Below are 23,864 nucleotides of genomic sequence, written 5' to 3'. Positions count from 1 at the left end.
CCCAGGTCATTTTTTTGTTTTATTGTTCTTCTTTTGTTGCTCATTACCGTCTTCCCATGATTTTGAATAAGCAAATAAAAAATGTCAAGGTCTTAAAAGGTTAAATAAATAATTTGATTGTATTTCCCATCTTTGCTGAGCAACACTTTTGTGTGAAAGGGATTAAAAGCCCATATAGACACCTGTCCCAAATATAAGCCTGTTGAGTTCTGTAATTAAAGAAAATGAGAGCACAGGCTTTTTAAGTTTTACTTTACACACACAGTAAAATAGCAAATAAACAAAATAATAATAATAATAATTCTTGATGTACATGTTTTATTATAACGTTCATTAAAGTTAGGTGGGCTGGTGGGTTTTTCTGTTTCCATTTCAAGAAAATCAGTGCCAACAATGTCACGAAGCTTATTGGCTATTTGTCGGCTCTAATGTCGCGGCTTTCTTTTCAAACATTGCTAAAACTGGTTCGAGTAGGATCTGTAAAACTTCAGTCAGAGTTTGGAATATTTTATTCCAATAATTAATGATCCTTGGGCAGCTCCAAAACATGTGCTAATAAAGCTGGTGCCCCTCCACGTCGATCGCAGGATGGATTTATTGGAGGAAACATACTGGAAAGTCTAAGTTTTGTGTAATATGTTGAATTGCAACAATCCATGTCTGGTACACAGAGAAGAGGAATGGGTGTATTTGACCATTGTTTAAAACTGAAAACATACAGGTGAGCTGGTGGTCTTGAGAGGCGTGTGAATGCCGTTTGAAGATGTTTTTATTTGAAGAACAATGAACTGGCTGTTGACAGTGATGCTCCTGATTTTCTTTTAAATCCAATTAACCCACATCCACGAGCAGACAGGACCTGAGAGCTCACCGTGGCTAGACTTCAACAAATTAGGGCCATTGTATTTACATATTACATAATACTAGGTCAAAACTAGTGCAAACGTTTCCTAGTTGATCAAGACAGTACCACTCAAATAACAAATAAGATAATCTTTATAAGGTTTTAAGTTGTAACTAATGGGCTTATTAACCCTTTAAAACCTGGACCAACATCAGTTTTGATTTCTTTCATAAACATTATGGGGGGGGGGGGGTTATTAGATATGATCATTGTCCAGAAAACTATATTTATAATAATATATAATATAATATATATAAATCTGGCTAGTTGACATGCATGAGGGGAGAGAAAAAATGTGTCATAATGCTACATTATGCTATAAGTTTTTTTACACAAACAAAATGTCATGATTTTTCTGTGATTTTTCCTTATTTTTTTATGTTTTATCAATGTCACTATTTTATTGTTTTTTTTTCTTTCTTTTTTGGGTCATATACCCATTTGTTGTTGTTGTTTCCTTATCTGACAAATTCAGGCTTTTGTTGTAATACTAACTTGAATAATATTAATAACTTTATTTATATAGCACTTTAAATGTATATTTATTTACATGTATTTATTATGTATTTATATCTTATATAGCAGTCACACGATTTGATTACGGTGTCTGAAAACTTTAGCTAATTTGGTTCAAACAACAAATAAGCCTGCTAACGTTTCTAACAGTAGCTGGAGAGCTAAAATAAGCTAACATTAGCCGTTTTTAGCCCTAATTTTTAACCATACTACCTAACAAAGACTATTTAACCAAATATGTATTATGTCTAAAGTCTTTACACTTACATAAAGTATACTTACGATGGGAGACATGTCGGTGCTGATGAAGGTAACACGGTGATGGACAAATGATGCTGCTCTGTCTGTGAGGGCTCCTCCTGTCTCCTAGGCAACGCAGTCTTTCAAAATAAAATGACATACAATCTCACTAATGTGCAAATAATTTGTGCAACATTATGCACTGTCAGCTGTGGGGGAAGTGTTTAGATGCTTTACTTAGTAAAAATATTAATACCACACTGTAAAAATACCCTGTATTCAAAATATTAACAAAGTAAAAGTAGGCTTTCATAAGTATTAAATGATTTAACCCTTTGAAACTGGAGCAACGTCACTTTTCTTGTGTTGCTTTCAGATGCCTTTCTAAAGTTTTTAAATTTTTGAGTACCTTTTTACCAATTTCTTCTCAGAACCGTTGTCAGTGCCATCTTGTATTTGATTTTGGTGCATACACGTATTTTTATTTATTTACCTTAAAACTATACAAAACTACATCATTTGATGCCAAATGTGAACTTTTACCAACATAGCATATGTGTGGAGTTGCAAAAGCAGGCCTGACACAGGTTTTAAACTTACCTGTGATGTATTATGTTACAGGTGCTCCATCTAGTGGTTCATTTCCAACCCTGCATCTGATTGTGACTTTGGCCCCTATGTATCAGGTAAACCCACATTTTCCTGACCTTTGTATGATCATACATGTCACAAAAAAACAACATCGGGAGGACTAATTACTTCATTTCAGTGGCACCCAAACAACAAAAAACAGCACCACACAAAACAAAGCAAAACAAACAAAAAACACCCCATAGTTTTGTTGCACAAACAAGCAAAGTGTAGGTGAGGAGACTAAAAAAAGCATCCAAATAATTTTATATCTTAAACTGATATGTATGTAAATTTTACTGCATTTGGATTGCAAAATGAAAAACATTCCTTATTTTTTTTTTGTGGAGCCCCCTGAGACCAACCCACGGACACTTGAAAGGTCTCAGGAACCCAATTTTAAGACCGGATATTTTGTGCACATAATATTTACAGAGACACTTGAACTGCTTTAAGGCTCAAAACAGATCCTGTATTTTTAGATATTTCAAAAACAGTGCTCTGATTATGGGAATTTATCAAGCCTCACATGGAAAAGCATAATTAGCCTAATAAGTATGAAGAACTTATATTAGGCGTGTAAGTATATGAGTTTAAAGTAGGACAATAAATGCCAGTGTTTGTATAGTATAGCATAGCATAGCATAGCATAGCATAGTGTAGAAAAGAATGCCTATAGTATAGTATAATATAGTATAGAATATAAGGCCTATAATATATAGTATAGTATAGTGTTGTATAGATGGCCTGTTGTGTTGTGTTGTGTAGTGTAGTATGGTATGGTATGGTATGGTACAGTGTAGTGTAAAGTAGTGTAATGTAGTATAGAGTATGGGACAACAAATGAAGAACACAGGCCATTGTTTAACATATTTACAGTATGTTTTCTTAATAAGGTAGTAAAGTAGGTTAGAGTATTGTTTAGTATAGTGGCCTGTAGCATAGTATAGTGTTATAAAGTTATGTAGAGAGTAGCCAATAATGTAGTTGTTTATAATCTACATATATAGAGAGAAACAAAATATACGACTACAGATGAAAAAAATAACATCTTACAGTATTTTCCCCAACAAATGAAAATATAATACAGTATATTAGAGTGTGGTAGACTATATTTGCTTGTAGTGTTCTATAGGGTTATAGAGAGTATAATTTAGTTGGCTTTAGTATACAAATAGTTTGAAAACACAATGTATGATTGTTTGCCATTGTAAAATTATATGAGTGTGAATCAAATCCGAAATGATATGAGATTTAAAAAAAACAAACATTTTTATTACTTTCCATTTTCAAAAGGTTTGTCATTTTATTTGAAATATTGTTACATAAAGAGATAGCATGTGTGTGCCATTAAGTCTGATAATAAAGAGCAGGTTCACTGTTATCTCCAGTGCAGTAGGTGTCTTTAGGCATGCAGGCATGAAATGTGAGGAATGAAAATCATGACCAGCATTCTCGAAATGGCCATACTGTAGTAACATGACGTGCCGTGCATTGCACCTAACAACTGTGCAGTCAGATTGTTGACTGTCTGCGCAGCGGATTGTCGCGTTTTTTTCCAAGGTTGTGCTTTTGGTTACTTACGGTAAGATGGACCCGCAGTGTCCACTAAAGGATCAGGTGATCCACTAACTACGAAGCGAAGGCTGACTGGGGAAAATGCAAAATGACATATAGCAAATGTCGGAGCATAATTCATTCACATTTTCGGCTCAATTTCGGACTTAAATCGCACCGCTGGAGCTCCAATGTGACGATGGCTCGTTAGGGCTGGTGGCGCAACTGCGATTTTTTTGATATTTTAATTTATGAAAAATCACATTAACAGACAAATATTGGTTTCAACATGGGGCTGTGCTACAGTTTGCGTCCCCGGCTCTTCGGGGACCTGAGCGGGTCTATTTCCAACGCTACCTCGGACTCGGACCAGCCTCCGGACGCCGCCGTGCCGACCCGCGCCGTGGGAGCTCGCCAGGAGGACACCGGGGGATGCGGGGAGACTTCGTCGCTACGCGGCGGCGGCGGCCCGGTGCGCCCCGGGGACCCTGCCAGGCTCCCGGCCGGGGAGCACCGCCGTGGAGACACCGGTACCGACGGTGTGCTCATACAAAACGGAGGTGGTGGAGGAGGAGGCGGTGGTGGCGGCGGAGGTAGCGGCAAGGGGACAGGGAAGGACCGCGGCCGACGCTTGCAGCTGCTGCAAAAGACTAGCACCCAAAAGCAGAAAAACTGGGACAAATTGCTGGTGGAGGAGAAGGAGGCCGAGAAGGAGGCGAAGAAAGTCAGTAAGAATATTGACAGGGCGCTGAAGGAGCTCAAACGGGAGTACAAACAGACGCATCGGCTGCTGCTGCTCGGTAGGTTCAGTCTCTTTCTGTTGTTGTTGGACTAGGAAGCCGTTTTATTATTAGAAACCAAAACGCACTGGCCTTTCCAGAAATTATGTCACTACTCTGGCGAGGCCTATTGCCACATCTGTTGGCTTGGCTGTGGAGACTACCCCCTGCGGCTGTCAATGACAAATGATGAAGATGGACGTGTAGACTCACTGGGCCTGCTGTCCTCTTACTGTTAATATTTGGGGTTACCAGAAAAAAGATAATTATACACGATGTAGACCATCAAATGGACCTGGAGGCTACACACAGGTTCCCAGAGACCAATTAGCATGTGGCTACTGGGCCACAATTACTCTGAAAAATAGTATGGTACAGTAAAGTACAGTACAGTATAGTAGTAGGACTACAGATGAGAAATAGCATTTTGAAATAGGCTACAGGAATAAAACAGTGTAGTATAGTGTCTTTTAGTGTTGACAGGAGTATAATTCAGTTGGCTTTATGATGATAATATGTAGAGATGCCACTTATCTTAAAGTTACTGGGCCTTGTTTAACATGAAAATTAGGATGGGATAGAGTGCATGATCAGAGATTTAAAACATAGACTTTGGTTTAACTGTGGCTTTTTAAAAGTAATTCTTCTCAGTAAGGCAGTGTAGTTATAGTATAGTATGGTATAGAGTACAGGACCATAATTAAAAACAACTTTGGTTTTACTATGGCATCAATAAGGAAGTATAGTACAGTACAGAATAGTAAAGTATAGTAGTAGGACTACAGATGAGAAATAGCCTTTTGAAATAGACTACACGAATATTTAAGCAGTGTAGGATAGTGTATTTTAGTGTTGACTTAAGTGTAATTTAGTTGGCTTCGTGATAAAGAATGCATAGGGACTACTGATCTTTCAGTTACTATTTGAGTATTGTGTAGAGTGCGGGACCAAAGCTTTAAAAATAGACTTTGGTTTAACTGTGGCTTATTTACAGAGATTCTTCTTGGTAAGGCAGTATAGTCATGGTGTAGTGTAGTGTAGTATAGTATAGTGTATATATAGTACAGGACCATAAATTGAAAAACAGACTTTGGTTTAACTTAGGAAGTAGCAGGATAGTGTAGTGTAGTGTAGTGTAGTGTAGTGTAGTGTAGTGTAGTATAGTATAGTATAGTATAGTATAGTATAGTATAGTAAAGTATAGTATAGTATAGTGTAGTGTAGTGTAGTGTAGTATAGTATAGTATAGTATGGTATGATGTAGTATGGTATAGGTTAAAGAGAGCATAATAAAGTATAGAGGCCTGTGATGTGGTGTGATGTCGGTCTCAGTTCTATATAGATGAAACATAGGTGTTTGAATTTGGCACAATTACAGTTATTTTTTCCCAATAAGTACATGTAGTATAGGCGAGTATAGTGGCCTGTAGTATAGTATAGTAGAATGTTATACAGAATAAAGAGAAAAGTTTTACAGGCCATAAAGAGCACTGGCTATTGGGCCATGTTTCCTCTTAGTGTAGTTTAGTTTACTTTAATATAGTATAGTATAGTAAAGCAGTTTGATGTAGAAGAGTAACAAGTTTTAGAATTCACTATTGTTGTATATGGAGGCTAAATAGCCATTTGATATTGGGTCAGATTGTCTAGTATATTCTTGCTTCATCTTAAATTATTCTTTTAGTTGTACAGTATGGGATAGTAGAGTGTAGTACTTTATTTTGTAGTATAGTGGTCTGTGGTGTAGGTTGATTTCTTAGTGATAAGAGATGACAAATACTATCTTGACGTACAGTTGCACATTTGCAGTAAATAAATACATACAATAACAGTAGATTAGAGTGTAGTGGCCTGTAGTATAGTGTGATATAGATTATAGTGTAGTAGACTATAGAGTAAAAGTGTAGGTGTATGTGTGTTTTTACTGTCTCTTATTATTGTGGAAAAATGGGCTTCTGTGCTGAAATGATAAATTGAAGTGTAACTCACTGAGTCCTATTTTGATAAATTCTGATACTATTCTGGTTACAGTTTGACATATGGTAAGATTTGGCAAACATTAATAATTTTAAGGCATGAGTTAGGGCTCTGGCAACTTTTATTGTTGGTTTGATATTATTATTGGCATTTTATAGAGTAACTGATCGAACTTCTAAGTTATTAAGTCCTGGCTGAAGTCCTTATCTGTTACCTAACTGTGTCCATATAAATGACAGGGGTTATATCACTTTAGGTCATACATTTTATTACCTGACTGGATTTCCATGATTGATAGTTTATGCAATTTATCACGAGACTTTCCAAATATCCGTCAGCGGCATCCCAGTATTATGACAGGAAAATCAAGTATACATCTAAATTGCAGTGTTATGTCAGGCCCAGCTTAGCTTGTACACTGTGTTATTTTACTACATATACAATATCGTACATGTAGGCTAATATAAGTTTTCATAAAGGTCAATTCTTAACCCTCAGCGAGAAAGTATCCATCAGACACAGGAGCTCAAATGCCATTAAAGCTACACTGATGAGAAAAACAATATTTAACACAATTAAAACAGAACTCATCCACTTTCAGTTAATATCATATTGCATGTATTTGCTTTAGTTTAAACGGCTTTGTTACTTCATATAATAAATGGCTACCAGTTTAATTTCCTGAGTAAACAGCTCCCACTAATTACACACAGGAAGACATGGTTCATCCTAATGAAGTCACACAGGCAAGTGTCATACATTCTTCCATGAGCTGCTGTTGAAAGCTGCGTGTGACCTGTGTCACTGTGTCATTTCAGCTTGTCATTATGGTTTGGGCGGCTTTCTTCGCCACTATAGAGTCTATCTGTCCTGGTACACCCAGCAGCAGCCACCAGCCACTTCTGGGTTTTCTTAAGAGGCCTTTCGGGACTTTATACTCTCCAGGTCTCCAGTAGGACTCTTGTTGCATGTCAGAGGACTGAGGTGGTTTGTGTTCCTTTGAAAGTGGACACCTTTCAAATAGTGTTACATTTCAAGGCAACGTATGCTAGCTAATCTGGGTCACTTTATCTGTTTGTATTTGCTGCAGGTATTTAGTTGAATAATGATAGCCATAAGCAGCTAATGTTTATCCTAAGCGAGCTGCCTTGCTCAGGCTGTGCTGGAGCCGAAATCTGTCAGTTTCACTTACACTTTGTAATGTTTGATTATATAGAATCACATTTTTGGTACTTACAGTATAAATTTAGATATAGTTCAACTAGATTAAATAATTCTAAAATAGTAAACCATTGATATCTTAGTTTTAAAGGTCCCATATCATACTCATTTTCAGATTCATACTTGTACTTTGGGTTTCTACTAGAACATGTTTACATGCTTTAAAGTTCAAATAACGCATTCATTTTCTCATACTGCCTGCCTGAATGTACCTGCATTCACCCTCTGTCTGAAACGCTCTGTTGTTGCGCCTGTCTCTTTAAGAACCCCTCCCGAGAAAGTCAAATCTGCCCTGATTGGTCATTGTTTGCGGGTCTTTCACATCTGCGCTATCTGCATCTTTGCATTGTCTTTGCAGCTGGGAAATGACTGTAACACCACTGTAGCAGTCCCTTTTACCTTTATATAGTGTATTTGTGACATCACAACTTCACGGAAGTCCAGACGGCTCATTTAAAGGCACAGTTTCTGAATAGCGGCAGTGTGCATTTTTCTGTCGATTTAGCATTTTGATACTTTTAAATTATTTATTTATTATGTAATAAAAAAGGAAATCAGATTTTTACAGTATAGGACCTTTAAAGTTTTGTTTTCAAATACAGAGTAGTTAAAGTTCAGAAATGACAAGACAATTTTTTTTCTTGATGCTTTGAAAATATACCACAATTAGATAAAACGTATTAGTGAGTATGAAAACTTGGTCTCATTTCTGACAGAGAGGACTTTTTAAGTAGAGCGCAAATATCACCTGCTCTGGTTAAACGGAAGTGCAGTAAGCCTGCTGAATTGAAGCTTCATAAATCAAAGTAAAGTATTGTGATTCATTTTGTAAGATGCATAGTGGCAATACAACAGACAGCACATGTAGCTCCAACATGATTGTACATGACAAAATGAAATTTAGGAATTTATGACGATAGGGGTGGCGTCTGGTTCACCAGGCAGAGTGTGAGCCTCACACAGGCTGAGGCCTTGGCAGCGGCCCGGGGTCACGCAGCACTGTGCTGCATGTTATCCCCCCTCTCTCTCCCCTTTTTTGTCTATGCTATCAATCAGTAAAGGCAAAAATCACCCCAGAAATAATAAGAAAAGGAATTTATGACAAGTACACAAATAATCTGATATCACACAAAAAAAAATCTTAAGTGCCATCTTGCAAAAGTCCTGTCATTTGGAGTTCCCGCCCACAGACCCGTCCAGCCAATCCATAGCAGTGCCAATAATAGCAAGCACACCCATTGGCTCATATAGTTTCAAATGACTCCTTAAAACCAAGTTTATCAGAGAAACTATTCAATTTTGGGGAGCTGTCATGTTGTCAATCTCAATATACAGTTTGAGTGCCTAAAAAAGAGTACATCAACAAAAGACTTAGTGTCTGTCCAGACTCCTATAGAGGTCTTTAAGAGGGCCTTTTCATTTGAAATAATCAAGGTAATCCTCCAAACATCTATTAAATCAAAGCGAGATTGTTTATGTTGACTCTTTGAAACCTGACCAAAAGTCACGATGAGCAACAAGAAAAAAGAAAAGAAATTGCCTAAAAAAATAGCATGTTTTTAAAGAATAAAAAAATAAACAAGGAAATGACCTGGATATATAATATAATATAATACTAGCTTTTTTTAAACATAATTTTAATTGTATAATAATGATTATTAGAACTTTTTATTTTCCTCTAGTTTGAAAAAAATCTATTAATTCTATCCCCCTCTTATTTTTTTAAGTTTTTACACATTTCTTGCATTTTGCAGGACATTTCTTATGAAATTGCTGATTGCCTTTTTCCTCCATGTCTTTAAAAGAAATCAAACCAATTTCCTCATCTCTCAGGAATTTAAATGTTTGTGAAAAGCGTCTGAATGCAGCACAAGAAACCTGGCGATCTGGGTTTCAAAGGGTTAACAAAATAAGACAGAGTTCTGACCTCCTGAGTGCCTTTAAATCCAACTTTTGGTTTGTTTTAAACATGTGAAGTCCACTATTTTATTGTGTCATGAAAGATATCACAAGATTTTTGCTTAAAATGGAAGCACTGTCCTGTTAAAAAAATGCAAAAACAAAGTCATTATTTAACTATTCCTTTAATAGAGTTCCTTCAGACTTTATACTTTGTAACAGGAATACAGTGATGGGAACTGGAAGGCAAGTTCCGATTATTTCTTGGAAAGGAAGTCACTTTATTGTTAGGTCTCTTGGATCAGATTCTGTACATGCTTGTGATAATATCTGCTACAGCTTTTCTAGATGTCCTTAACTGGCCGTTTCATATCTCAACCTTATCACCCTTCACGAGCCTGAACAACAGGCTGCGAGAAATGAAGTCCACGAAAACTATCACCTAACTGAGGCAAACAGGCCAATGAGTAGCCTGTTGGAAGTCACTGATTGTTTTTGTCTTTGTTTTTTTTTTGGTGCGTGTGAAGCCATATTTTGGAAAAACTTATTCAGTGGAAGTTGTAGGCCCTGCTGTCGGCCCTCCCCTTGAAATACCAGCAGAGTCAGGTGAACTTTGCTTCAGTCTAAATGGGTTTTATCATTGACTGTTGCTGAACTTTGCTACTAACTGAGTTCCCAGTTAATGCAACAGGAGGTGCTGATGTTGGAATTATTGTCATATTTATGATGCTGATAGCAGACACCTATATCTGCTGTATCAAAGTGAACCATGCCACACAAGAAGGACATTGGACTATGTTTGTTTTCCAGCTTTTGCTTACTGTATGATTTAGACTTTATCAAGAGTCTCTGCCCCTTTAGAGAGGGTGCTGTAATCTTTCCAGGTTCGTAAAAAGGCTAATTTTAGCTGGATATCTTTTGGATTTGTGCCTCGTTTTTACAGTACATGCTTCAGTTACAGTCAGGGCTAGTTAGATTTATTGTAACAGTTCCCTGGCAAGAGAAATCTTCCGCCAGAAAGCGTGTGTATATGCATTTATTTAATGTATTTATTTAGATGTGCATTCATTTTGCAGAGCCTCCAAAATGAAACATTTTTCGCGAGTTGGTCATTAATTAGAAGCTATTTTAAGGGCCTTTGTGGTTGCTGTTGTGCAGTACATGTCCACTACCAGTCTGAAAATAGTAAAAAGCATCTTTGTCAGACTTTGAAAATTGCTTGCAACAGAGTATTTTTAGATTGTTGTATCGCTGCATTAGCGTTTACTTCTCCTGCACTTGCATACATACAGACAGACAGACATTAATCATGAAGATATTACTCACAAATACTGTAATAACATGTTAAAGCTCCATCAGGCATAAACAAATATAATGCCTATGTCTAGAATGCATTATAAACATACTTATGATGCATTATAACTTGCTTAGAGCACTGTATAATTATGGTTTCAACCACTTATAAATATTATTAATGCTTTATAATAATAATATCACATTACAGAGGCCAGTGTGGGGTGACAGTAAATCAAAGATTGATTCGTATTATAGACTTGTTTTAGCTATTTTTTAATAACAATGACACATTATATGGTTGATCTGAATTGTACCTTATGGTATCAAAAAATTGTATCAACTATAGATATTTTTCCATAACTGACGACACGACATTATAATGTCATCATAAGTCACTTTAAGTGGTCATTGTTTGCTTTGAGTAATTTTAAAACAATATTAAATCTATCTGAGTACATAAAAGTTAATTTTGTGTTTAAAGTGAGTTTAAAGTTTTTTGGGAGGAAACATTATATAAGTGAAATGTAAATGTCAGTCATGCAGTTTTATCATATTGTGCCTTGTTCCAGTACGCTGTTTATTGTCTGCTGCGACTCATTATAAAGTATAAAATCTTTTATTTGAGTCAGTTGAGTTTCATGGCTAAATTTTCACACATGAAATGTCAATATCCATCATTAAGTTATTTGTCATCAAAAAGTTGTGTCCAATTTGAGCGCACTCTACTAGTTTTTTTGCAACCCTTCAAACTTATATAAATTAATTTCACAACATTTCGGGTGTTATTGCATAGATTTAGTTTTTTTTAAAAAACTTTACTTAAAGCAAAGAATGACCATTTAAAGTGACTTAATATCACATAATAATGTAGGGTTTTCAAAATTCTGGACTTTCTGACTTGCTGTAAAAGTACAATTTGAAATTTTTATTAAAAATAGATATGATAAGGCTCTAAGATGGCGACGGCGACTTTTCTTTTCTTTGTTAGTAGCAGAGAACAGCAGAATGACATTAAAAACAATAATAGAGAGCAAGAAAGTGCTGAAAATTAGTATTGGAGTGTTTTAAATTTTCAGAGAAGATATGCATCGATAAATCAATATTTTTGTTTTCTTTAAGTAAAGTTAAAAAATGAATCTGTGCAATGTTGTCAATTTAATTTATTTATTAAATGGGTCATAACAAAATTTAGGACTCAAATTTGGGATGAAAAACAACTCAATGATGGACATTTACATTTTACTAAAGTCATTATTTGCCTCCAGAATATCACTATAAAGACTAAATTGAATCAAATTATAGAAATTATTTGCTTAGATATATTTAATATTTTTTCACATTTTTTTTTTTTTTTTATGTGGGACTTATTTTGTATATCACGCACTTAACTGCTGTTTCTCCAAACTGGAGGTATACTGACATACATCTACTATAGGTAGTACACTAATTATGTATAAATACCTCTTATAACAACAACAAAAAAAATATTTAAAAAATATCTGAACCATCCCTTTAAAGTAAAATTTAAGCTAGGCATGGAGTAACTTTTCCCCTCTTCTGCAGATGAAATTAAAATCAGATAAACCTCCACAAACACACACCCTGAACAAACCGAAACAAACACACACCCTAAACAAACCTCAACAAACTCACACCCATTTAAGTTTAGTTAGGAGGACACCACAGCAAGTTAAACATGAATATCAGACAATACTTCTGTAAAAACAACAAGCATTTATGCAACAAAACATGATTGTGTATCACTAACAGAGAGCGGACAGCTTGTGTGCGGTGCTGCCTCTAACCACTAGAGAGTGATGTGGGCCAGTCACTGGTTTTGACCTTGCTGTCTGAGGGGGGAGATAGGATTCTTTTTTTGCTTTTTGATGAGGGTGGGGTGGTGGTGGTTGTAATATTTTCACACTACTGTACGTGAAGTGAGGGTTCCAGTTGTGATTTGCATACTGCACTACTTTGAGGCACTCATTTTACTACATGAAACTAGTGTTTGCATTGGATTTGCATAATGGAGACAATAACAGTGCACGACTTGGTACATGTTGCACAAATAGTCATTTATGGTTGCCTGGTGCTTTTGAGTGAGTATTTGTAATATAAGTAAAGTGCATTTCAGTATTTCTTCCTGACCTGAATACAACAGTGTGCATACTAGCATTGGCTCAATCTTAATCTTATTTTATTGTAGTATATTTTATAATATTTTATTTTGTTTTATGTTTTAAAATTTTGTTTCAATTGGCAGCCAGGAGGTTTACAAGAAAGACAGTTACGAAAACTTCACTTCACGCCTGTTTTAGCGAATATAAATTACAACAAAATCAAGTGCTTTAAGGTAATAAGGTAAGGTAAAAATACAAGGGAGACTAGTTAGCAGGTAAACAAGTGATAGATACATTTTTAAAAATATATTAATAAACTAAATTAAATTTAAAGGGCAGGGGGTTATCATGGTTTGAGTCTATTTCCTAATCAAGACAGCCATCTCTATTATGTGAAGGAATATTTTAAATCAAAATCAAAGTCCCACTTTGATCAATAAGGTCCCAAATAACTTTTACCTCTTGAATGAAATATACTTTATTCTTGGTCTCACACATACTAATCACATATATCAGATATGTGCAAATAATACGGTGGTGGTGAGCGTGTAAAGTGCAGTGTTGGTTACTGTAAAGACAGACCTATACAAACCCACACCCCATGTTGGCCTAGTTTAGAGGAAGCCGAGCTGAACATAAATGTCAGACAATGCTCACAACACTGACAGTTTTTCTTTTTCCCTCTTATCTGCAAAAGTGTGACCTGCACTGCCAGAGTGTTGCAGTGTAACCTCCTCTTACGTCTTAAATTATATATATGAGGATAAAACTTTATCAAATGACATTATTGTTTAAAATAAAGAAAATAGATTTGTCTAGACTAATAACAGAAAAACTCATAGATGAAGGCTCCCTTTGTCTTGTGGTGGTCTCAAGTTTAACCCTTTGCAGCCCTGAGCAGATTGGTCAAAAACATGGGGAGAGGGCAATGAGCAACCTAACAAGACATGACCAAAAAAATAGCAAGAAATTAGTAAAAAGTTACAAGAAATTTACCTAACAAAAAAAACAAAGATGACTCCAAAATTAAATTTAAATTTAAAAATCTAAAGATGTATTAATGTTATGTAACATAATTACAAATATATAGTTAGAATAATTATGAATATCATTTTATGGACTTTAAAAAATGAAACATTTCTAGTAATCCTTCCCCATTTTTTAAAAAAAAAATAATTTTTTAGGACATTTCTTGTCGCCTTCTGCTAATTTCTCTCAATGTGTGGGACACTTCTTGCCAAGTTCTTCATTTCCTTTCTTCCCCGTTTTTTCAAAAGAAATCAAACCAATTGGCTTAGGTTTCAAAGGGATGTATGTGGTGGAGAAAGTACTAAGACCTTTTATTTTAGTGATTTTTTTTAAAAAAAGAGGCAATTAATACACATAAACATAAAAAACTATATGATTACATGACAATATTATCTCACAAAAATTATTTAAAAAATGAAAAGGATCACTGCAGCAACTACATATATATATATATATATATATATATATATATATAATATGTCATAGTCCTTAGCATTCATCCAAAAGTTTTTGGACTATTTATTTTACTGGCAAAACTGGGACATGTATGTGAAAAGTAAATTTATTGTTTCCGCAAGAAAACATCACTGTAAGTTTGATAGCATACTCAACTCAGATTATTATTTTTGTAAACCACATCATACTTTGTGGTATTTCTTTTTATTGCTTTAAAGTTCCCATTTTGTAGAAAGTCAGATTTTCTTTAATTAGGTGCTATCTAAATACTGCTAAATACTGTGAAAGTATCCAAATAGTCAGTCCACTGAGAAATGCATACAGTCTATATTCAGAAACTGTATCCTAAATAGGAGCTGTCAGGACTTCTGTGAAGTTGTGATGTCACAAAGGCAGGCGTAAAGAGACAGGCATTAAAATGGAGCCTTAAAGACAAAGGGTAAATACAGGTATTCAGGCTTACCGTATGATTTTTTTTTTTTTTTTAACATTGAAGCATGTAAACATGTTCTTGTAGAAACCCTAAATACATGTATGAACCTGAACATGAGCATAATATGGGACCTTTAATGTTCTTGTACTACCCATAGAGTACCCCAGGAGTGAGTCCTAAAATGAGAAATAAGTTAGCATTTCAGCCGCTTTGGTTCCCTCGAAGGCAATGTTCTTTTTCTAAATGTGTTTTTTTGGTTAGAAGCCCTTAATAAGGTCTGTGGTTAACACAAGCCGAAGAGACTCCACAATTTGTTCTATGTGAAAAAAAAAATTGTGAGGAAAATACCCCTATCGTGAATTTTGAAGCTTTTATGTGTCTTTGAAAAAGGTGGTTACTTAAAAGTCGCTAAATAGGACTACAGAGCGTCATCGAGCTAAACGCAGCAATACAGCCTCATTGTGGGGGTGATGTCAAGTCATGCGACCGTAGTGTGGCTCGTTGATAGCCTAACATGAGCTTTTTACTTCTGGCGATTGCATTTAGGCTTCAAAAGTCATAAAAGTGGTGTTCATTTGTGAAGGTTTTCTTGCTTTTTGACTTTTTGACCAGGGCGGCACTAACTTCCACCTTGGCCAGCAAAAGAAAAAGGTCATCCTTTGGGCGCTCTATCACAACTTACAGTATTTTAGATTATAACTTTATGGTGACCTAATCAAACTAAGTGTCATTTTTATATCCTGTGGTATCACACCAGTTTTAAAGTAAGATGATCTACTGAGATTAGGGTTTTATTAGATTCAGTGCCGAGCACATTATGACTTGTTTATGACTCAAAACTCAAAGTTTAGCACTTGGGACTCGCCTAGGGACTAACTTGTGACTTAACATAGGACTTGCAGAACAGTGACTTGATCCCATATCTGCCACTTACCACCTCTTTGTCACTGTAATAACCAGCAGGCCAATCAATATGCAATTCTTCCTTCTCAGATTGTTTAATTTGAATCATTTTTAGAGGCTTAAAGATGTAAAATTGTGCTGAATTCACAAGAAAAAAATAAATATCACAGGAAACTCAGAAAAAAAGTAGACTGGTAATATGTTCATTCTTCCATCTGATGTTGTGAATTTTTTTTGTGATTTCTTAAATTTATCTCACGACCCTTCAGGAGGCGTCCCGACCCCCAGGTTTAGAATCACTTGTCTATACAATAATAAACTATTTATAGCACCTTTCACATGAGAAATGCAGCACACAGTGCTTTATAACAAGGGCATTAAAAGCACACAGTGCTTGACATGAAAAAAGACAGAATGAACATAAAACTGGCCAACAAGGCAATTTTGTATAAAAGAACATTTAAAATCAGTTTGAAACAAAAAAATAAGTAATTAAACAATTTAATAATTTGATAACAATTTATTAGTTGTCAAAGGAGACTAAAGTAGAGACATATTGAATTAAAGACCCTGCTTTAGCAGATTTTTGTTAATTTACTGTCATTACTGCAGTTATGTAAGAAGTCCTGGTGTCCTTTACTCAAATACAACTCACAATACAAAAATGTAAAAATACACTATTACATGTTAAAATCATGCAACCAAAGCCAAAGTGCCAATCAGCAAAACGTAGAGTATCAAATGTGGAAACATAAAACTGGCCAAAGGGGCAATTAAGAACAAAGAAGAACATTTAAATCAGTTTTAAACAAAAAAATAACTGATTAAACAATTTTATAATAATTCAATAGTTGTCAAAGGAGCTGAAATAGAGACATATTTGATTAAAGGCCCTGTTTGAGCAGATTTATGTTAATTTACTGTAATTACTGCAGTTATGAAAGAAGTATCCTTTACTCAAGTAAAAATACACAATACAACAATGTAAAAATACTCTATTACATGTAAAATTCATGTAAACAAAGCAAAAGTGACGATCAGCAAAATGTACTTAAAGTATTAAAAGTGACCGTATTTATGAACCAGAGTAATCTGGGTCAGTTTTATTATTGTATATTATATTATTGGATTTCTCCAGGTTCTCCGGGTTTCTTTCACATACCAAAGACATGCAGGTTAATCGGTGACTCTAAATTGCCTGTAGGTGCGACTGTGAGTGTGACTGGTTGTCTTGATGATGCATAAATGTGTGGAAAAGAAATTGACTGTTATAGCTGTTCAAATAAGAGCTGATTTCTACTACTTTATATACTGCAGTTGGGTAGTTTAATATTAGTGTATCATATTTTATAACTTTATCATGTTTTTTTTTGTAAAATCTTAATCTGAAAGTAAAATTGTCGGAAAAATGTAGTGCACTGACAGAAAACATTTCCCTCCGAAATGTAGTGGCATTAAAATGAAAGTGTGCAGTACAAGTACATCAAAATTGTTCTTTATTAATATACATGAATATATACTTGTTCTTATTTTCACAATTCCTTTACTATACATAAATTATAAATTGTGAAATGAATATTTTGTATAAAAATGTATGAAGTGATATTTATATAAGTTATTATAAACTTTACTTTTTATTCCACTGCATACATTTTATAACAGTTACTTTGCAGATCAGACTGTTGACACAAAAAAATAAATCAATGCTACATTTTGATGTATTATTATGGATTAAGTTACGTAGCAGTATATAAAGTAGTTGACATTACTTTAAGTGTATTTTGTTTAGAATAAGTCTGTACTTGTAATTTGGTAAAATATTTGAGTACTTTTTCCACCATGTATTTGTAGTCCCCATCGTCATGGGGACTACAATGATGGCCTCCAGGCCTGTATTGTATAAACATTAAGTAAAAATTATCCTTCAGTCAAAGTAGGCGAGTACTTTGGTAAAGTTTATTTGTAGTCCTCATTCTCTCAAGGACTGCTGTGATGGCCGTCAGTGGACCAAAATTGTACTTAAGTACAGTACTTAAGTACAGTGCTTCAGTAATTGCTCTTAGTCACTTTCCGTTCCTGCAGACTATAATATGCCATATAATGGTATAAATAGCACAAACCTTTTTGCATAATTTTACTTGTTGTACTTTAAGTGTATTTTGTTTAGAATAAGTCTGTACTTGTACTTTGGTAAAATATTTGAGTACTTTTTTCACCATGTATTTGTAGTCCCCATTGTCATTGGGACTACAATGATGGCCCCCCAGGCCTGTAATGTATAAACTACAGATAGGTAAACACACACACACACACACACACACACACACACACACACACACACACACACACACACACACACACACACACACACACACACACACACACACACACACAGTGTAACTGGGTTGCCAGTTTGGGTCAGGGCCACCTCTCTGACTGGAAGCCAACAAGAAGAAGCAGCAGAGACCCAGCCCCTCTGTAAACCAGCACACAGAGCTCAGCCGCCCGGGTTTCCACCCCTTTTCGCCTTTGATTACTTTGATAACAGCACGGCGACGGACTAAAACCTGGAATGGCTCCTCTCCGTTTTCCACACGCGTTATAAAATGCTCTATCAGTGCGGGTTGTTAATGTTACAGTTTAACGCAGGTTTGTTTTCCACCTCCACGGTCCACGGCTACTTCCTGGTGCCACAGAGAGAGGCAGTGCTGAGTTAAAGAGACAGAAATACTGATAGAAATTCAGATAGAAAAAAAATACAGAGAAGAGAGGGGCTGGAGACGCGATAGGAACAGTTGACTGGATTCCCAGGAATTGAAAACCCTCTCTGTCTCCTCTTATTTATATGTATTTTTGATATTTCTTTGCGAAACCGAGTCGTTGTTCTTCGTTGGTTTGTGAGCTGACAAACGGTTTGGATGACGGTTGGCTGCGGCTAAAGCGGAATTGTAACGGGGGAACATATTCCTCCCTCCGACGGAGAAGCCTCGCAGAGATTTTTCACCCTTTTTTTGTTTTATTTTACACCAGACTCATTCCTGTGTCGTTTTTTTACACCACAAAAATCATTTTATATTTTTCTACGATTCCACAAGGAAGGGTTAGGGCGACGGAAGATGGGTTGTTTGGGCAACAGCAAGACTGAAGATCAACGCATCGACGAAAAGGCACAACGAGAGGCTAATAAAAAGATAGAAAAACAGTTGCAAAAGGAAAGACAAGCGTATAAAGCCACACACAGGCTCTTATTACTGGGTAAGGCTGATTTATATGATCTGAAATGTAAGCTAATCCCTTTCGTTTACCGAACACGTAGCCCCATTTGACAGCGCTTGCAATAATATGTCATGGGGGTGGATATTGATGGAAGCGAAGCTCCAGAGAGCCTACAATTAACTGGCTTCATTTCCAAAACATGTACGGTTCTCACGATAACCTGGATGTCCCTGTTCGTGCTCGTTTTGGTGGTATTTTTATGTGTTTTTTTGGTCTATTTTCGAAGGTGCGGGAGAGTCCGGAAAAAGCACCATTGTGAAGCAGATGAGGATCCTACACGTCAACGGCTTCAACGCGGAGTGAGTGCTATTCACGTATTAAAAACCCACATTAACGCCTCAAAAATCACATTAATGCTTATTATTTTGGCTATGAATAACAGTGTCGAGGCCAGAATATAGCCTGTGAATGGATTTTCCCCAGGCACTGCAGCGCCTGTTGGGCCCAGTATCCCATGCAAAGCAGCTAATATCTCCCCCCCTCCTCCTCCTCTTCTTCTTCTTCTTCTTCCTCCTCCTCCTCCTCTCTCTCATTTTTCCTCCTTTTTCGTGTACAGTTATCATACATATGTGATGATCTCAGTGTCAAACAGATGCCAAAAAATGTACCGTTTCCTGTGAGAGGGTGAAAGGTTGTGATCGACACAGGCCTATTGATGATTTGTTTTGCTGCAAGGCCTTGCATGGCATTGATCTTAGCAGCAGTGGTCTATTTTAAACAGGCCTAGTACATGTCAAGAGTCCTGTAACTGTATGAAAATTAAATCTGCGTGTGGATTTAAAGTATTTATCCAGGGGAGAGTGGATTTTTTAAAAGATAGGATACATAATTTTGCATTTTTAAAGGGATAGTGCAGACTTTTTTTGAAGTAGGATTGTATGGGGTACTTATCCATCAAGTTTGGAGAAGCAGTTTAAAGTCTGACACTAGGGGTTGGCTATATGGCCCTAAAATGATATCATGATATTTCAGGGTATTTTTGTGAGAATGACAATATGATGACATAACAAATACAAAAAATATTTTTAAAAATATACATTTCAAGAATATTTCAAGAATATACAATTGAAACAAAGTAAGTGTTTATTTTTTATATGTCAATATAAATGTTTCCCCTTGTTTTTTTAGGATGTAAACATCAACAGTTGGCAGGTTTCCATTACAGATTTAAGCGATATTTTCAAAATTTCGATAAAACACAATTGCAAGATGACTATGTTTCCAGTGAGTGATGTTATGCAACTTCTCCTCTCGCGATAACATTACAAGAAGCATGGCGATGGAGGTTCAAAAAAGCAGGTTTATATCTATTGCAGCCATCACACCAGCCGTCATTATTTCCAATCCAAGGCCACATAGTTATAGGAGCAATAATAGAAAGGGGAGCCCCTTATACATGGAAGTGGACACGTATGAGGGATTTCTGGGAGGTGACAGTCCATGATTTCAAAGAGGAATTGTGGATTCAAAACTTCATGATGATCAGCTCAACTTTTTAAGAGCTATGCGATGCAATAACATCTCTTTTAGTGCCTGCTGCATCATGCCCGAGGGAGCCAGTTCCTACCAACAAGCCTATAGCCATAGCATCATGTGACCTATAAAAGCCAAAAAAATGTTTCCATTGCAATTTTGTGAAATATGAAATGCCTGAAATACCACCTCATGCGAGTGTAAAAACAATTAGGCGTATTTTATATTCACAGTTTCAGTTTGCTTAATTTTAGGGTTAATGGAAACCAGCCTAGTATCTCAGAGTGAGATTTAGATTCTGTATAAAATATAAATCGCACAATAAAATAAAAAATCAATCCCAATTTGTCACTGAGCATTGACCATCAGACGCCAATGAATCCACAACACTGCAGTCGCTCCCCCTTTTTTAACTGAACTCCTCCACCACTGAGCTGTTAGCAGTTTCGCTGTGCATAATGTTATGATGACATTATATCAACAAGTCTTAATATCGCCATAATCACGATATTGCTATTATCACAGATTTTTTACCTGTTATATTGTTAATTATATGATATGAAACATCCCTATCTGACACTAAAGCTAAGCAGTGTACTACTGTAGGTGGGGGTCAACAATAAAATTTATTTTAGCCACCTAAAAAAAAAAATTTATATCAGTTCATGTGTTTGTTGTATTTATAACATTTTACTGCTTTGCCTAAATTTCAGACAGTTTCAGTTTGGAGAAGCAGGCAGGAGTACTGACACAGAAGCTAAGCAATGTACTGCTGTGTTTGGGGGTCTGCAATTAAACATATTTTAGCCACCTATAAAAAAAAAAAACTAAACCACCCAAAACAACTGAAATAAATCATTAACATTTTAAATGTATGCTGTATTGGGAGTATTTTCTCTGCGTTACCATTATGTCGGACACCCCTTCAGATTCCCATCTATACTCTCGTCAAAGCCACCATACTCCACTCAAAAACACAGTAATTTTAGCTCACTGAGCACCAGAGCTCCTGGTAGGGATGCATAATAATATCGGCGTATCATCGGTATCAGCTGCTTTAACAGAAATATTGGCATTAGCCCAAAATAAACATTTCTGACATTACATCAGCCCAAGAAGGTGACGCTTTAATTACGCGACTTTATTTAGTTCATATAGATCAGAATTGCCCTGGTTTGGCTCTTGTCAGAATCATTTTAGGAGAGTATCATCCAAGCATTTTACCATGGGAGGAATTTACAGTTTGGTAAAAATGTGTTACATCAGATTAAATATGGCATGTTTTACCATTTAAAGTGGTTTACTGTTTTAAAAGTAAAATGGTTGTCAGCTAAAATCCAGTATCGTGCATCCCAAGCAAGCTGCTGGTCTACCGCTGCTTCGATCGCTCAGTTAGTGTTATTATGTAACTTGAATAAAATAACTATAAATAATAATAAAATAATAACACAAACTAACTAACTGATTGAGGCAGTGGTACACCAGCAGCTCCTGTGTTCAGCGATGTTAAATTACATTTTTTTTCAATGGAGTCTGGCTTTAAAGAGAGCAATACAACGGTTTCATTTTCTCATTTGAAATCACCATCTGACATTAAGTAGAAGCAGTAAAAATATCCAAAATGTAGTTTATAGATACTCTGATGCTGATTTTTTAGGTGGGAGCTGACTGACATCTACTGTTTGTAATATACTTTTAATGGTTAAGTACCCCATAAAATTCCACTTCAAAAAAACTGAACTATCCCTTTGTGATAAAAAAAAAAAATCAATATTACAACACATCGTATCCCTTCACTTTTGCATTTTACTGACCTCGGTGCTGCCTCAACACCTGTACTGTATGTAAAATTGTAACAAGAATACAGTCTAACCTGGCTGTAACCCTTATCTTACTCAAAACCACCTTGATGATAAATCTTTTGTGGTTTTGCTGTGGTTGATGTTTTCGTAACCGCTGCCCCACACTTCTTTTCTGTCCCCATGCAGAGAAAAGAAACAGAAAATCCAAGATATTCGGAAAAACGTGAAGGATGCCATAGTGGTGAGTTTCATCTTAATACCTACTGCAATCCCATTTTACTGATTATTATTATATGGGCTGAGAATTTTCTCCTGTATTCATTCTGCTTAATGCTTGTTTTTTTCTGCTTTGTAGACTATAGTGTCTGCGATGAGCACTTTAATACCCCCAGTCCCGCTAGCCAACCCAGAGGACCAATTCAGAATCGAATACATCAAAAGCATAGCACCCCTCTCCGACTTCGACTACTCACAGGTAAGACATTCGTAAAGTTTGTGTGTGTGTGTGCACATGTGAATGTGTGAGACGTTTGTATAGTATAATGCATATGAGACTGCTTGTGTGGATGATGATATTTGAAAGCATTTGCTGTTTTTATGGCCGGCAGTGTAAATCTTGCTGATATAGCTCGGATGTAATTTTGCTACAACAGACCGAAAGTTGCATCTCATCTTAAATTTACTCCTTTTTATGATATAGTGGGTTTTTTTAACAAACAAATGCTAAGGACATTGTTTTTTTCCTGAGATGTGAGCTAACTTGTATGAAATCAACAGTTAATTGACCCCATAGCTCGTCAAAGGTTTGATCCCTGGTTTGTCGTCACAACAGATATGTAGATTTGCAAGTTGGTGCATATGCGATTCTTTTCAGTGTGCGGTCGGCCATTTGATAACGTGAGGTCATGTGTTGGAAGTAATGTTTTGCATAACTTTAAAGGTGTTCTTTCAGCACCACAAAACAGAGGTGACTTAGCTGATGCTAGACTCTCAGAGGTCTTAATGTATTTCTTGTTGTTGTTGATACATTTTAGGCTTTTATGGGAATCAAATGAAACTATTTATACATGCTATTATTATCAATGAAGGAAGTGCAGAGTTTGTCTCCTTTTGGTATATTGATCTTAATTTTTGCTGTTGGTTGTATCGGAGTTGACTTCTTTATCCTTATATGTCGTCATCATGTTTAGGGTTAGGTACTGCAGTTTAAAAGTGTCAACAACTGTGTCTTTTAAGATATAAAAGCTTATTTTTAGAGATGAAACTAGGCCTTTTATTTCATTAATTGATTTGCCGATCAACAAAACAATAACCTGCCATTAACGTAATATCCGATGCGTGGTTTAAAGTTAT

General features: G+C 35.9%; 1 protein-coding gene across 2 annotated transcripts in view; it reads left to right on the top strand.

The window, feature by feature from the left end:
- Nucleotides 1-3,821: 3,821 nt before the first annotated feature.
- The window catches only part of LOC121951430 (guanine nucleotide-binding protein G(olf) subunit alpha), a 67,814-nt gene continuing 47,771 nt past the window's right edge, over nucleotides 3,822-23,864 (top strand). The window contains exons 1-4 of one of the 2 annotated variants that reach the window (XM_042497752.2): nucleotides 3,822-4,647; nucleotides 19,463-19,535; nucleotides 22,698-22,752; nucleotides 22,867-22,986. In XM_042497752.2, coding sequence (XP_042353686.1) covers nucleotides 4,137-4,647; nucleotides 19,463-19,535; nucleotides 22,698-22,752; nucleotides 22,867-22,986 — 759 coding nt within the window. In that variant the 5' untranslated portion in view covers nucleotides 3,822-4,136. Of the gene's footprint in view, nucleotides 4,648-18,437; nucleotides 19,216-19,462; nucleotides 19,536-22,697; nucleotides 22,753-22,866; nucleotides 22,987-23,864 lie in introns of those variants that run through there. The other variant, XM_088085826.1, reaches the window with a different exon arrangement.

The sequence above is a fragment of the Plectropomus leopardus genome, chromosome 12 (assembly GCF_026936395.1).
Source record: "Plectropomus leopardus strain MGB_pleo_1.0 chromosome 12, ASM2693639v1, whole genome shotgun sequence".
Lineage (NCBI taxonomy): Eukaryota > Metazoa > Chordata > Actinopteri > Perciformes > Serranidae > Plectropomus > Plectropomus leopardus.
Note: the sequence above shows the minus strand (reverse complement) of the source record. Positions and strands in the feature narration are given on the sequence as shown.